This window comes from Ciconia boyciana, chromosome 5 (genome assembly GCF_034638445.1).
Source record: "Ciconia boyciana chromosome 5, ASM3463844v1, whole genome shotgun sequence".
Classification (NCBI taxonomy): Eukaryota; Metazoa; Chordata; class Aves; order Ciconiiformes; family Ciconiidae; genus Ciconia; species Ciconia boyciana.
Genome location: NC_132938.1, coordinates 30,200,419 through 30,216,869, shown reverse-complemented (window position 1 = coordinate 30,216,869; position 16,451 = coordinate 30,200,419). Strand labels below are relative to the sequence as shown.

Genomic DNA, 16,451 nt, shown 5'->3' with positions numbered 1-16,451 from the left:
GACAGTACTTCGAAGTATTTACTCACTTTTCTGAAATGTTTTTGAGTAGTAATATTTAAACCACTTGCATTGCTCCTCATGTTGCCTCAAACACACAGACTCTCAGGGCTGACATTCTTCTGGCCCCTGAGTATATCGGGTAAAGACCTTCATAAAGATTTCAGAAACAGCCCTGAAAAGTGGTGAAGCACTATCGTCTCTGCTTTCCAAATGAGGCAAGAGGTACGCAATGAAACGTGATTTGATCCAAAGTCACAGAGGAAAAAAAGATGCAGCAATTCGAACCTTCAGCATCCTGATCTCTGTGGGGTTAGCATGCCCCAATGCCCAGTGATTTTTTCCTTTACCAAACTTCACAACATTGACAGACTTCTTCCTTGGAAAAAGTAAGCTAACAATGAAAACAAATCTGAAGCTCACATGATTGTAGAGAAATACTTGAAAACATCATTTGGATGGATTCCAGAGGTTTATAAGACAAAAAGCAGTAAAACCTCAAAAATTTGTTTCTCTTAAAACCTAAGGAAAAAAGCAGACCTCATACATATCACCTGCAAAGCTGGGATCCCTAGGCATAGTTCACAGGCAGGAGACGACAAAGGTTTCCTGAGGATAGGCCTGGTCTGAACGTGCAGCAGGATGTCAGGATTGTGTAGTGACGTCAGCCACAACAGGCTTTGCAGGACTGCCTCCTCACACAGGAGGAGTGTCACATCATAGAGCAGCTCCTGGGCCAGCCGAGTCCCATCCCACTGCCAGCCAGCTCACACAGCCCTATAAAGGGTGTCACACTGAAGGGCTTCAAAATCAACATACCCAGTGGGCTGAGAAATCATTCATATCTTTTGTATGCACATGTAATAAATCCCAAGATCCAGAAAGGCCTCCTCCTCAACTGCCAAAATGAAATCACAAATGACACCAAATCCATTTTTACATTTTCTTTTTTCCCCAGTCCATTTTTTTTTTGGTCTCCATTTAACACACTCCATGAGGAATAGCCTCTCTCTCAACTGTAACCATAGTGAATCAGCTCCTCGGTTAGTATACGTCATAATTAAAACTGGAACTAGGGCAATACCAACTACAAGTGTGGCTCTAAAACTAGCACCAAAAAAACCATTTCTAAAACATCTGAGCAAAACACTCCACTGCATTACTCTCTTTCCTCAGACAGTATTCCTAGAGTCATGGAAGAAAGGAAGTAAAATTATACTTACATAGTTTAATATAGTTTTTACTTTTTTTGAATAGTGGCTTTTGGTTGCTTTTCACTTCAAAGATAGAGCTAAGGTCTTTCTTGGGTCCTGTCAGAAAGACTACCCCAATACATAACATTATAAACCCTGTAAAAAATATAAGTCATTAGTTTTTTTCATAGAACTTTAACATATTAAACATTGCTCATAAATGCACAGTTTATAAACTGTCAGCTGTTGTGTTACGTTCAACCTTATGGCTCCAAAGACAATTCAAAGCACAAACACAGATAAATGCCATAGCCAATGTAGTAATGCAAGCAATATGAGATTTATTGATAGACAAGATCCAACTTATCATTGTCACAGTATTCACCTCAACTATGCCTGCAGCACTTCAAAAATTTTTAATTTACACTGTTGTACTTGTTGACATAAGCATTGCTTCCAACAAAATGAGCTAGTGACATTAAACATGCCACTAATGGTAGATATTTAAAAAAAACATTTCAAAATAGTAGTTGCAATAAGAAGTCAAAGCTAAAAGATTATTTAAAATGCCACTGAACACCTGTTTCACACAAAAATAATGATGTTCAAAAATTATATATTTTGTTTTCCAAATAAGCTTCTGCTAAGATTTAATACACCTGAAACAGCCTTATTAAGCCTGCTTTGTGCTGATGACTGAAGAGCAGACCTAATACTAAAAGCATCTAGCCTAAGACCCCTGCACATTATGAACTCTACTCTGGACTACGGTGAGCTCCAAAATACAGTCCACCTTTGGGTCTTTCAAGCTGAGCACAAGGCAGGCTACTGACACTAACGCAACTTACAGCTGTTCTTGCTCCTCCCTTGCAACCCAACAGCCTGAGGATCATGATATTACCAGATAACTTTGTGGTCCCCAGCATCAGGCATTGGGTGCTAACCAAGCAATCCTCAGAACCTGTCTCATTATTCACTATGGAAACGTAGAGATATTTTAATTCTGCTGGTACTACTGGGTCCTACTACTGCACATTTTATTAGGTTTCTTCTGTTAGTGAAATATTGGTTTAAAGCCATGTTTTCCCTTCCTCCATTCATGTACCAATTGGGAGAACAATAAAAACAAAAATATTTTAATCCTTTGATCTGGGGCAAAGTAGCGAATCTTTCAGCAGACCTCCCTACCTTTGTGTATCCTAACACCAACTTCCACAGAACCTCAAGCTCACTTAGCCAGCACTCTCAAGCAGAGATTGATTTGCAGTAGAGTTTCAGGGTATTATGGCAAAAAGGCTAGCACATGGTAGATAAATGATGCTAAAATGCTTCCAGGCCCCTATTGACAGCTACAACTCTCAGATCAGCGCAGTGCTTTCAAAGTTTACTGGAATTAACCTGGACAAGAGCAATTAAGTTACACCGACATATTACAGAACCTTAAAATAACAGCTTGATGAAAAAAATACATTGTTGATTGTAGATGTCTATTATCTTTGCAAATGAACTGCTCTGTCACCAAGATACAAGTAACACATTTTTATATAGGAACTACAAAAGCAATTGCTCAACAGTTTGTTCCAAAACAATGTAAGCAAAATGCAGCAGGTTGAGAGGCCATTTTTACATTGGCAGCATCTTGCATTCTTGTGCTCCAAAGCCAACAGAAGCAGCTGTGCTTTATAAGAATAGACAACTAAGCACACCTATAGATGCATTATAAAAGCTAGTAAGCGACTTCAGTGCACTAACTGTTGCAATGTACTGCGATGGTATCTTTTATTTTCAATAGGTAGTTCAGACTAATAGTACAAGCTCTTTTCCCTTCCCTTACAACCTAAAGGACCAAAATACCTGCAAAGAAAACATGGGAGCACAATGAATTGCATAAGAGCTCTGCTGGGGGAGGTATATGTCCTCAATATCTTTGTGGCTTAGTTAATCAACTATAGAAGTCATGTTTTATTGCAGAGTTATAGCTGAAGATGAAATAACCATTACTCAGTATTTTCTTATTGCCCTTACTTGTTACATTAGTTGTAGTGAAAGTTTGCAAACTAGGAAGCTGGATCTATAGCAATGAAGAAGGGGGCACACACAAAACCTTTCTCAAAGGGAGACTAATTCAAAGCCATTAAAGTTGATGGAAGACCAGGGATCCAACCCCTCAGCATTATGTTACATCACAGTGAAGCAGCACAGAAGTTTTGAATATAATGATCTTACTTTCATTGTCACTTTTCCTGGTGCAGTTCCCTACCCAAACCGCAGCAAGAGAAAGGCAGGATATTGGACAGGAGAATAAAGCAAGAAATAGCACTTGCACCTGAAAGAAACCAGAAGAAAACAAGCAGTTTGCCAGAAAGCCAAGCTGTAAGGGAGGAAGTGCAGCAACAAATACACAATCTCATTGTATAATTTGCAAATCTTTGATAAGCAATGAGATGGCATCAAAAAGACAGAAACTGGATTCTCAGACAGAATATAAACTCATGTAGCACCATCAGTTGAGACGGCTTCAGTTCACAGTTTTCTTTTTACCAAAGAGAAAGTTAGTGCCATCTCTGTGTTACCATCCAGTGATCATGCCAGGTGAATTAATCACAAGTGTGTCTTTCAAAGAAAGTGACAGAGAAAGATTTTATATAACAGCTTTTCTTTTGTCAAGGCATTACTCAAGAAAGCATTTGACACTCCTCTACCACATGCCTTCTTCATATAACTTCAAAAAATAAAATTAACTGAAATAACTGTTTCTACAGACCCCCAGAGTGCTTTCGGGACAAAGAAAACTGCAATAAATGTAATGGAACTCTGCTCAAAACATAACAAACTGAAACCTTGCATGTGATTGCTGTAATATATGAAACACATATGGAGACTAAAAAACTGGAGTGACAGAAAGTGGCTGCAAAGACATTTACGAAATCTAAAACCATTGGATCAACAAGTCAAGCACAGCATTCATTAATCCTTTCCAAACAAAATATAGGATAACGTGTCACATTTTAAAATGTGCCATGCACTTAGCTGAAGACAATGTTTGGCAATATAAGTGATGAAATATGCTACTGAAACACATTAGTACCTATTAAGAAAATAATTCTGGAGACAAAACTAGAAAGGGTTCATTTCATTTCCACCTTCCCAATTTCATCAAGGGATCATTTTGCTAAAACCTTTGTATTTGCTCACCTCAGTTCTTCCTCACTGGCAAATACCTGACAATTTCTTTTCTTCCTCTCCTGTTTGCCTGTTTCTGACACTGTAGGCTTATCGACATTCCACCAAACATGCTGTTGTGTCCACAAAGCATCAGGTAGAGCCACATGGAAATGAGGCTCAGGTCTCAAACGCATACTAGCTAGATCAGCAGGATGCTGCACTTTGCTCCTCAGAGCCGGGCTAAATAAGGCACTGAATTATGTTACAGTCACAGTAACACAGCCTTCATAAACCCCTGAGTTTCCAGAAACTACATTGTTACCTGAGGTACCATACTGCTATCTTAGGTAGCTAGCATACAGGTGCATTCACACCCTGGATTGCAGCCATATTTTTCGGCTGACTGATTAACAGATCTCTTCCTCAGTTGTGTACTGAGTTATCAGACTTTTTTTTCCACTTTGTCATTTTCCCTTAACCGAATTCCATTTTCTGCCCACATTTTAAACTATTTCTAACAGTAAAGAAACAAGTAGATTATTTTTTGCACGTCTCACTAATTTCCTCCTAGAAACTCTTACCATAGTAAATCAAATAGAAGCTGAGCATCTGGAAAGACTGTTTATACACTAAATACATTTAAACATCTGGTTGAGGCTAAAGCAAGCATATTTGTATTTGTTCATAGTCATAAATGTACCTAAAAGAAGATGGGAGCTTTCTCTAGCGTAAATTCCTCCAGGTACAAATTTATAAGCTGTACACCATACACAGAAGAATAATTCAAGAACATAGGCAAACATGGCTGTACTCATGGCTTTCCCAGGATGCAGACAGCTAATAAAGCATCCAGCCAGTTGAGGCCACACGCACATAGTAAAGACAGCAAGAATGTTGCCTGCAACAGCAGCACTCCAGGTGTGTAAATAAAGGAGACCAGCTGAAGATGCTAAACCTGTGAAGGGACAGAAAAGAATAGAGTAAGTCACAGTCATGTATATTATCTGCCACCTTATCACATTCTGTCTAGGGAAAAAAGAGAGTCTGGGAAATATAACCACGCTTTGTAGCCGCGAGAACCACATCACTAGGAGAGTTATTCCCAATAGCCAAAGACAGCCTCTTACTTTTCCCAATATCTCATTCTCTTAAAGATTGCCTATTCAGCTGAAAACAGTGCAGCAAAAAGACAGCAGAGAAATCAAGAGCCAAAATTGAACCATTTTTCTTACACAGAGCTCTCTCAGCACAACAGAGGGATGACACAGTTTTTCAGAGATTAACAGGTCTGCCTGTTATGAACCTCCTTTAACATTATATAGAAAGAATCAAATAGGTTAATGTGAAGAAAAAACATATGTCTCCCTTTAGATAACCATATGATGGGCAAGAAAACAACTACTAATCTTTTACTAACTGCAAGATCCTCAATTTACCACACTGTCTTTGACTGTGATGGGATTTGACCCCAAACAGAACATTAACAACCACAGAAACTCTCTATAACAGGACAACTTCATTTAAAAGCTTTATTGTAGGTACGAAAATGTTTACTAACTTCCATATCATGATAGAAAATGTATAGAAACATTTTTAATATTTTACTCTTATGCATCAAGGTTCTGACCATTTTAGAATACAATGCTTGAATCAGCTAAAGAACCATTCTGTACTTGTTTTAAAATAGCAACGTGCGTACATGAAAAATCAAATGCTCATACTCACATTACAATCTGCACACACAGTTCTTAAAACTAACACCTGCACAAAAAGGTAAATTATTTGGGCAACTGATGGTTTAAGCATTGCCAACTCTTGTGCCTGTATTGTGACTTTCCTGATATCTGGTATTATATTTTGGTTCCTGACTAGGAGAAACTCAGTTTGCATTAAATTTCTTGTCTTCAAGGTTGTGGAAAATTACTTGAAAGTGTTGGCTCTTAAGTGCTCCAAAAGAGAAGGTGAATAAGAAAAATGCAAAACATAACTCATCATTTCCTTTGGTCTCTGTATTTTGATATGTCCCAATTTATTATTAAACATTTGTAGGAAGTACTGCTTTGTCTTCCTGGTATAAACATCTACAAACAATTAGCTAAGGCCAAAAAAGAAGCAGATTTATGTTTTTATTAAACAACATTTATACCACTAAATTTCATACAGATGGGCCTACAAATTAAACCAAGCTGCATCCATCCATCCATGGTGAGAAGGTATGGAAAACACATCTCTCCACAGTTCAAGAGCAGAATTATTTCCATCTCCTCCTACTCGCTCCATGCATAGCTTGCTCCACAGCATAGCTACACCATTCTCCTGAAAATGGATGTCCAGATCCAGCACTTGAATCCCTCTTCCCACCACCCAAGACTGATATGTATGCAGTATGACCAGTATGCAGACTGATTCACAGATATATTGCTCCAGCAGAACTGCTTTGATGTTCATACTATTTTACTGCCTGGAGATCTTGGCAATTAAGGAGACAGGAGGCAAGCTTGCCTCCAGGTGAACTGCTGATTAAATTACAAGTTATTGTGCCTCCTACAGAATGGAGAGGCTTGTGTCATCTCAACACCATAACCCTAGATGTAGCCTTACACAATGCAGATGATGAGAACAGAGATGCTACTCATGGGAATGGAACCTCAGCTAGGGGCTTCTGAAGAGAACACCACTGCAATGGCCTGGAGATCTGGCCTTTAACCCTTCATCAACTGGTCAGATGTGTATACTACAGTCAGTGACAGACAAAAAGACGCTTTGAATTGCAATTGACTTTTCTGAGATGTGGTGTAGGGTCAGAGGGCTGGAGTAAAGGGAATAAGGTAATAGAAACAAAAATTCTGCTCAGGATTTACACCTACCTACAAGAAACCAGGCAAAACTGGTGACAGAAGACCAGCTCCAAAATGAAAGCATCAGTCCATGAGCCAGGCCTAACAGAACTGTACCTCTGATACAACAATAAGGAAAAAGAAATCACACATTAATATAAACACCTGGCATTGAAAAAGAAACTTCTAGACATATAGACAAGGATGCTTGGTAATATTTTATAATCCTTTTATTTTAAACAGAGCTCAATTTGAACACAAAATACCTTTATCTCACACCCTGCTATATTTTTTCCCTTTACTGGATGTAAAAAAACATATAGTTGAAAATAATAGCACTTTATCATAATGCATAAGCGAGCTATGTTCAGCAGCAGCAGCACTCCACTGAAGTACTGGGTACAAAAGGCAAAAAGAACTCAGAAAATGAGAGGAAAAAATCCACCACAAACAGAAGTATTTTCTTCACATCAAGTAGGGGATCCTACAGCATCTAACGTTGCTATGAGTCTTGGGTAGCTCTTGTGTATAGTAATTCCAAATTATTAACTACCTCACCTGCCGCTACACATAGTTGACTCGGAATAACTAATCTGGTGTCTTTCTAGATTTTGGAAGCCGGGTGATCAACACACAGCATTAAGACTATATTTTTACTAACCAAAACTTCTACAGAAGCATATCTTTTAATACTGCACATAGTTTACTTCTTTTATCTGCATGCATCTCTGATGTACACTACTTCCTACCATCTCCTCTCTGAAGTCAAATGCTAGATTCATTTACTGCATATTATAGATGCACTTCATTCATAAGTCCTTGAACCTCAGTCCTAATTTAAAAATTGTTTTGCAATATGGCAAATCAAGTTTTTTATTGCTGAAATAAAAATCATTCTACATTAGAAAATTTTAAGATTTATTGGCATAGACACAATGCTCAGAGGTATCTGAAAACAAGAATGAATCCACAAATCATCTGTGTGAAGTACCTTGTACCTGCTTTATTCTATGTAAGTTCTTATACCATCATCTGGTTGAGTTTCAATTTGTCACCCACTACAGCACTGGCTTTTGATTAGTTTTGTTTAAATACTACTAATAAAAAACCACTTACCCATATGGATTAGGATCTGGACCTGTATGTGGATGTCCACTTACTGCCCATCTAGAAATTAATGAGACCTCCCCAAATATCCACAGGGTGAGGAACATGAGGCTGCCAAAAGCAATCCCTGACAAAAGCCAATGAGAGTGGGAAACAGCCTCTCTAACTGCATTACCAGTTCTGTTTGCTTCTTGTTTCCTCTTGTCTCCACCTAGAATAAGAATAGAAATATATCTGAGCAAACCATGAAATCCTATTAGAAAGGGTTACTGAGAAAAAGAAATAGCCAAGATCACAAAATTACCAGAATCAATTACTGGCTCAGACACAAAAGATAACTTATCTGATCATTCGTGGAAACTGATAAGACAAAAAATCTCTAATAACATTCCTAGGTCTGTCAGGAAAAGCCACTTACCTTAAGGGTACAAAAATGGCAACCTGTCCCTATGATTCTTCTTCATACTACTGGAATTTAAATAATTAAGCTGGCTTTGAAAATCAGCAGAAAAGTTGTTAGAATTTGTTCAGAGGATTCTGTTCTCTGAAACTCTAAACTCCAATAAGAACAAAACCCGACACTTTCAAAGAAGACAGAAATAAACTCCCTTCCTTCTCTTCTCCTTTTTCCGTGCACTTTACATCCTCTCTCACCTAAGGAGAAAGCGGCACCTTTAATTGCATAGACATATTGCTTTGTCACCTTCCTAATCTCCTGCGGTAGTTTGCCTTTCTAAATTATGATGAAAGCTCAAGCTTAATTTATCTAATGTAATGCAAGTCTACAAACAATACACACAATGCCAATTTATATTCACTTACGCATAGATAAGGCCTTATCTTTCAGTTAATACATTCAGGTTATACTGAGAAGGAAGGAACTTCTGAGGATTTAACTTGAGCTGCCTTAACTAACCAACCCAACCTCGCTGTCTTCCTTGGCAATACTACCTTCGCAGTTTTCAAGTGTGCTTAGCCTATGCCAGCCCCCACTGCTGTGTACTCTGTCCAGACGCTCCAAGAACTCAGGGAAATTTTGACCAGGACAACTTGTCCAGGACAACTTTTCCACTCTTCCAATTCTTTCTGTTTCTTTTTCCATATCAGCTGTTCCCCAGCTTTGTCCTGTCTCCCTTTCTCTGTCAAAGGATATGCACTGGCAGAGAAACTCAGAGAGTGTTCTGAGTTAAGAAAATAACAGAAATACCACAGATGTTTCATGTTGGAATGAGGATAACCCATTCTGGTTTTATTGGTCTAGGTTATGCCTTTGTTTGCATTACCGTCACATTATTGATACTGCAATTAGTTAGCAGTTCCAACACCAACTTACTACATCTTGTATGAATTGTGGTATTGATTCTGCCATGTTATGGGCAGATGGAAATACCCCATGGTTTCTAAAGTCTGCAATGCTCATGCATCAGGTCTAAAAACAGACTATACTGGGAAAAAAAAAAACAATCAAAACCCAGTGACACATAGACAGGTATACCTTAGGATGTTTTCATAACTGCCATTTTTGCTGTAGTATGCTTACCTGAATAAATTTGCTCCACTGCTGCTATAAAACCAATTGTCAGTATGACAGTATTGGCAGCTTGTGAGCTCCAGACTGGGTTTAGTGAGGTATACCAGATGCGAAGAACAAGAAGCATTATCTTGCCTAGCATGAAGCCCCATATCCTGATGAACCTATAAGAATCAGTTTTTGAAATAGTGATGCATTTGAGGAAAAAAAATAAACAAATCTTAACTTCTCAGGAAAAAAAAAGAAAACACCTTTTAATATAAAGAAATATCAGTTACAATCCCATCAGTATAAGAAAATACCTTTGTAAACTGTTTCCTGACCACCATGTTACTGTTTGAACCAGCAATGAGGAGGAAACACCTGCAGCCAAGATGAACAGTCTAATTGAAGCATTTGGTGCCTGGTATGATGCTAAGCTTCCTACAAACAAACACACACATACAGAGGTTGCTTTAATGGGCAACAGAGATCAGGTAATAAGGATTTCCTGTGCATTAGTTCAATCTTGTCTGTAACTTGGATGGCTACACCATTCATCTGAAAACACATGACACTACACCTTTTTAAACAAACCAAAGAAATGTAGGTATGGATAGAAACTGGGTATATATGACATTATAGCAGTTACCATTTTCAGGAAAAAAAAAATAACACAAAGCAATTATCCAAGATTGCAATGATTGCCTTAATTTAAGTACTTATGGTCATCGATTCCATAAATAGGATATATGGATAAAATATCTAAGCATACCGGTATTCCTGAACAGTGCATTTACTTAACTCAAAAGCCATAAAATTTTATGTATGGTGACTGCTCCTTTCTGAAAAGGATGTGGCTTTTGCCACAGTGCACTTAAATAACTCAAAAGCCATAAAAGTAAGTGCACTGTGGCAAAAGCCACATCTTTTTCAGAAAGGAGCAGTCACCATACATTGCACAAGGATTAGTAGGCAATTGCCTTAGCGGGTGTGAACAAGGCTTTCTCTGGCCCAGTATCTGGTCTCAGAGTGGTCATTAGCAGCCTGTGTCATCTTGTTACTGGAAACTGTCACTCCCCTAGTCACTGAAAGAGACCATGCACATGCATCTCCACCATTTCCCAGGGCACAGTGACCTCACCTTTATCAGCAGTTTTAAACTCTGCTAGTAGGTTTGCAATTGAAGTGACTATGGGTCACACACATTCTCGTAACTTCAGCCAGCATGGCAAATTCTGGCCCAGGACCAGTGACAAACAGCAGGAGAAGCAACATCGTTTCACTACCAGCCATTTGCTAAGTGAGTATGCGTCAAACTTGAAGAGATGTTAAGCAAGGAATGCTAGAAATGGAGCTGCTGATTCTGGCAATGCATGCTAGGAATCTTCCAACCACCTATTTGCTCATTCTGCTCAGAGTAAAAGATGCAAAGCTTAGAGCAAAGATGGCAAAATTAAATCAATGTAGGGTAAAGATTTACTTATATGGACTTTAGCAGAGATTGCATGTACAATGCACACAGATTTCTATCGCTAAATTGTGCTGAAATCCGTCACTCTGCCTCTTCAAATCTTTCATCACTTGTTTTGCCTACTTAGAGTAGACACACCTTTTGTTGCTGAGCAAGTACACCCAAAATGTAAATATATCTATCCAAACACGCCAATTTACTGTGTGTTGTCTGAAGAGACAGATTCAAACGGACACTACCACAGGGGTAGTTCATTGCTGTTTTGTTTGGGTTTTTTTTTAATAGAACACAAAATCAAGTAGTATGAAAGGATACAGAAATTAAAACAAAAGTTTCAGAGAAAATAAAGCTTCCTGAAAAGGCAAAAAGAAAGATAACGACGAATAAGGGAAGAGCCTTTTCCATCAAAAACAAAAAAACTCCAACCCCCTAAATATTCTGGATTTAGCTAAGCATGAAGAATTTCCAGATTTTTTTATTGTGAAATTGAAGACTGACTATTTCCAGTGGAATGGGGTAGAGCATGCATGGGGTAGACTGTTCTGCCTGATTTTGTTCAACAAGCTCCAGAGGAAGGCCATGGCCTTTCTGAGAAGGGAAAAAGATCAAAAAGAGAAAGAAGGAAGAAGTGTCTAAATATGAAGAAGGAAAGAAAGCAGGAAGAATTGAGGAATAGGAGAAACAGCAGCACAGTATGATATGACAGAAATAATTTAAAAGACAGAATGAAGTGATGAGAACCAAGTAAATGCAAAGTCCTAAAGCCCAGTCCTGCCTGTGTAAGGGCATCTGGATAACTTGAGAACCTGCAGTAGGGAGGCAAGTAAAGAGTGAGAGTTACCATTTGCTGCTAAACTCCTTGCTGGAGACAAAGAGGGTGAGGAACATGCTCTTACATCTTCCCCAAATGCTAATGCTCACTGTAGGGCAACAGGTAAGAAGAATAGAGAGTAAGTACAGTAGAGCTGGGAGAGAATATGGTGTAGACTTGCCAAGGGGTGGACAATATTAGAAGTGTTTGGGAGCCGGAAACAGCAGAGGGATATGGTCACTGTGGGAACATTTCCTGTTCAGGCAGGAATGAAGAGGAGGTCATACCTGCGTACAGCAATGCTCAGGTTAGCCCAAAAGTCAGGATGCATACAGTTTCAGTCTCCCCATGCTCTGGAGTCCTTCTGTGACCACCTCCATTAACACATCCTTTCCCCAGATTACTACTGAAGGTGCTAGCTTTTTGTTTGTAGTTAATGTCTTCAGGGGCTTGTGATTCAGGTGAAGTAAACGGGCATAAACCAACAGACTTTACACACCATTATAGGCCTGTCACTGTTCTTTACTTAGCAGAACAAAAATTACAAACATTTAAGCAATTTCCATCTCTTTTGGCAAAGTGAACTAGTAAGCATAGCAAGATGATCTGAAGGACTAATCTTAAATAAATTTTGTGTTACTGTGATATCTGAAGGAAAGCAGGGTACAATTTGAAATGCTTACACTCATTGCTAGTTTCTAAATTAGCAGATCTTGTAGAAAGCAATGCACTGAGTACTGCTGCAGAAAGCTGAAGTGGAAGACTGCTCACTGAAAAGCTTATTAAAAAAGAACAAAAAAGTATTAGGATGGATACGACAAAGAATAGAAAGAGAAAAGAACACGGTAAAACTATACTTCACTTAAACTGATGAAACCAATGAGCTATGTTCAGTTCTAACATCTTTTTAGAGATAAAGAACAAGAATTCTTTCTAAAAATAAAGTCATGCAGTGAAAGTAAATAAGATGATCCTGTTCTGTCTTCCGCCATTAAAGAAGAAAATTATATGGAAAGTGATTCTCTGATTATCGTCTTATATTGGTAAATGAGGAGCCAGGAACTGCTGCTTCTGAAACACAAGCCAAAAACTGCTGCTTCTGAAAGACACCAGATAGCAGCAGCATTTTCCCTCTATGCAGGATGGAGACCTTTTTCTCCTCTGAGTTCATCCAGTTATTGCAAACTCATTAGCAATAACTTGCTTCTGAATGTGGCTGTAGCTGCCAAACCTTCTCCCAACAAACTTTCAGAAAATCAACAAGAGCTAAGACTTGCACCAGTTAGCTGAAGACCAAAGAGGGAATCCCAGCAAGTCTTGGTTTATGGAGGAGCATATGGGATGGGTAGTGAGGCAGTTTTATCTTGAATATAAGATCAACCTTTTCCTGTGCAACTGACAATATGAGAGTCATCTCACACTCAGGATGAGTCTATAACCCCATCAATATGCTACAGGCATATAGACACATTTAACAAAGAAAAAAAAAAACCCATATTAACAAAAAAGAACCTGCTTCAGAAAGTAAGTCTACTAAAAAGAACATTTCACAGACAATTACTTTTATAATAGCCCCAAGCTGTTCTGTACCATCTCGTCTCTACCCATTGTCACAGACACAGAACTTCTATACAAAAGACACCAGCTCTGACGATCTCTGTGCAATATCAAAAACATTCTTCCTATTGGGCATGTCTTGTACTAATTTAAAAGCTTCTAGAAATAAAAGTGAAATGAGATTTGTCTTTAGTTATGCAGAACTGGTCTAAAAACCAACACAATGGATGCAAATAATATTCCTCTGACCATATCTAAAAGCTCAAGAGAAAAAGAAAAGCATCAGTTTGGGAGAATAAGAACTTCTTATTCCTGTCTCTTTTCAGAATCATCTGAATTTTGAGGCAATTTGGAATGTTTGTTCTTATGCCTTGGTACCAAGATGGAATCTATAACTCACTACGGTGCATACTTACCAACCATAGCCAGTCTCAGAAGGGCTAGGATGTACTTATTATTAGCCAACCTCCAAAAAGGGCCAATTATCAAGAATACTGGAGAAAAGAAGGCAACAGCAAAAACTTCTAGACCTGTGAGTGCCAGTGTCTGAAGGGGGAAGTAATAGATCATCGGTGGCAGTGCATGGTAAAGAGACCAAGAAATGTAGCCTAAAAAAAAAAGAAAAAAAACCCATCATATATTTTCAACAGCATAGTTTCCTGGAGATTACTTAAAAATATACCATTTCATACTTCCAAATGTAGAATATCAAGTGTATTTGAAAGTAGTTCAAGTAACAATAGCCACTTTCTGTGAAGAAATATTTGCTATTTCAAGCTAAACAAACACATTTGCCCAGGAAATAGAAGGATGAGAAGAAAACAGCTCTTCCCCCACTCAGACAGTAGCTCCTACTTTGATCCTCAGTGAAGGAGTGCTCAATCTAGGAAAGGGTTAGTGTTCAGAAGGAACAATGCTGGCTCAATAAGCAGTCCACCCACAGTCTCTGGGCTCCTCAAAGACAGATTGGTGGCTAAATGAATTACTCTAGTAAATCGATGCGCTGCTCTCCCCTGAAGACACCTTATTTAGGCACACTAGCGCTGCGCTACGATTTTCTGCACGTTTTGGAGGAGATGCACCAAGCACCTGAGCCCGCAGTCCCGTGGGTACTGGGGTCTGGTGACCACCTGCAACGCTGTGACTCGCTCAGGGCAGCACCACACAGCTCGGTACCGGCTCTACAAACACCTGCACAAACACTCAGCTGGGCATGCAATAAGCCCCAGGCTGATCCAAGAGACAAAAGGCATTCCAGCACTAGAAGAAAAAAAGAACCCAAAGAAGAACACTCAGCAGTGACCAGTATGTACTCATTTCCAGCGGAGGAGCTTATTTTGAAGCACCTTTCACGGGCAACACCTCCCCACAGACTGTAAACCCCACGGCGCTACGGGCGCCGGCCGTTCCCGAGAGAGACCCCAGCGCTGCCCTGCCGCAGGGCTCCCAAGCGAGGCTGAAGGAGGCCGACCGCTGCCGTTAACCGCTTCCTTAGCGGGGCGGCGACCGCCGCCTCTCCCCCGGCCCGCACCGGGCACCGCGGCCCCTCACAGACCCCTGCCCCAAGCCCCATCGAGCGGCACCACCACCACCTACCCAGGAAGCTCTCCGAGAGAACGGCCTTCCACAGGAGGAGCATCGCTCCGCGACGCTGCCCGGCTCGGCTCGCCGGGGGCTTCGTCCCTCTCGTCCGGAGCCGAGTCGCGACTGCCCGGGAGGGCGCGGCGCCGCCGCCCGTCCCGCCTCACGGAGCCCGCCCGGCACGCGGCCGCCGGCGAGCGGGCGCCACAGCGCCGCCTGGCGGAGCGCGGGCGGCTCCGCGCGGCGCGGCCCCAACCGTGACGGGGGCGGCAGGGGGGAGCCGGTTCCCCGGGCCAGGGGCGGTGCGGCCCCGGGCCCTGCGGTTGCGCAGCCGCGAGGAGGGGCAGGGAGGAAACCTGCCAGATAGGGGTGGTGGGGTGGTGCCGGCCTGGGAGGGTAGGGCTGGGCCCAAGGAATGTCTCCAGGCCGCCACTGTTCAGCCTACTGCTCTCGGCCCGCGCGCCATCGCTGATGGAAATGGCGGCTCCCTTAGGCCTCCGGCTCCTGCGGCCTGAGTTTCCCTTCCATTCCAGCGCCCTGGCCGGTGAGGGAGAGGAGTGACCCTGAGCCTGCAAGGTGGCTGCGGAGCAGGCTGAGCCCCAGCAAAGCCCCACAGACCCCGTGGCTGTGCGGTCACAGAGGTACTCATGGTGGCAAAGCCCGCATCGAGATGGCACTGCACCTAGAGAGGATGGCGCGGTGTGAGGTGACTGTGAAGAAATGTTCAGTTAAACCAGGCATTTTTCATGGAGGTCAGCCAGGATGGCCGGAGTTTATTCTTCACAGCCCTGTGAGAAGGAACGGTGAGTAGATCTCGCCCCTTCACTGCTGTATTACCAAAGGAGCGTTTGTCCACTGGATAGTCACACCAGCAAGTAACAAAACAGAAGCAAAGGTTTGTCATCTCACAGGCTGATGGGGTAAAGAGGAGCTGACTCACTTGATAGTCGCATAAATATATGGTTGATTAACTGTCATTACCTGTCCTGGGGGGGGGGGGGGAGAGGGTGTTCAGATTGGTGCTGTGCTTATCTTAGTGAAATGTGGTTTGCTTCATAGCAGACTAAGGGCTTCTGCTAAGCAATCCTGTCTGCAAAAAGCACCAAAAGAAGCATTTAGTTTTCTGAGATTCCTGGATTGAGGCTTAAGCCACTGTTAATTTTAGAAGAAACCCTGAGGTATATGAACCCAGCCATGATCACAGCTGCCAAGTTCTGAC

The 16,451-nt window shown here is 41.0% G+C and overlaps 1 protein-coding gene across 1 annotated transcript in view; it reads right to left on the bottom strand.

Annotated features, from left to right (window-relative positions):
- CWH43 (cell wall biogenesis 43 C-terminal homolog) overlaps positions 1 to 15,372 on the bottom strand; it is a 33,050-nt gene extending 17,678 nt beyond the window's left edge. Inside the window, exons 1-8 of the mRNA XM_072861984.1 lie at positions 15,248 to 15,372; positions 14,068 to 14,259; positions 10,133 to 10,253; positions 9,840 to 9,994; positions 8,309 to 8,510; positions 7,223 to 7,311; positions 5,056 to 5,310; positions 1,221 to 1,346 (exon numbers count right to left, since the gene is read on the bottom strand). Of these exons, the coding sequence (XP_072718085.1) occupies positions 1,221 to 1,346; positions 5,056 to 5,310; positions 7,223 to 7,311; positions 8,309 to 8,510; positions 9,840 to 9,994; positions 10,133 to 10,253; positions 14,068 to 14,259; positions 15,248 to 15,290 (1,183 nt within the window). The 5' untranslated portion in view covers positions 15,291 to 15,372. The remainder of the gene's footprint in view (positions 1 to 1,220; positions 1,347 to 5,055; positions 5,311 to 7,222; positions 7,312 to 8,308; positions 8,511 to 9,839; positions 9,995 to 10,132; positions 10,254 to 14,067; positions 14,260 to 15,247) is intronic.
- Between the last annotated feature and the right edge of the window lie 1,079 nt (positions 15,373 to 16,451).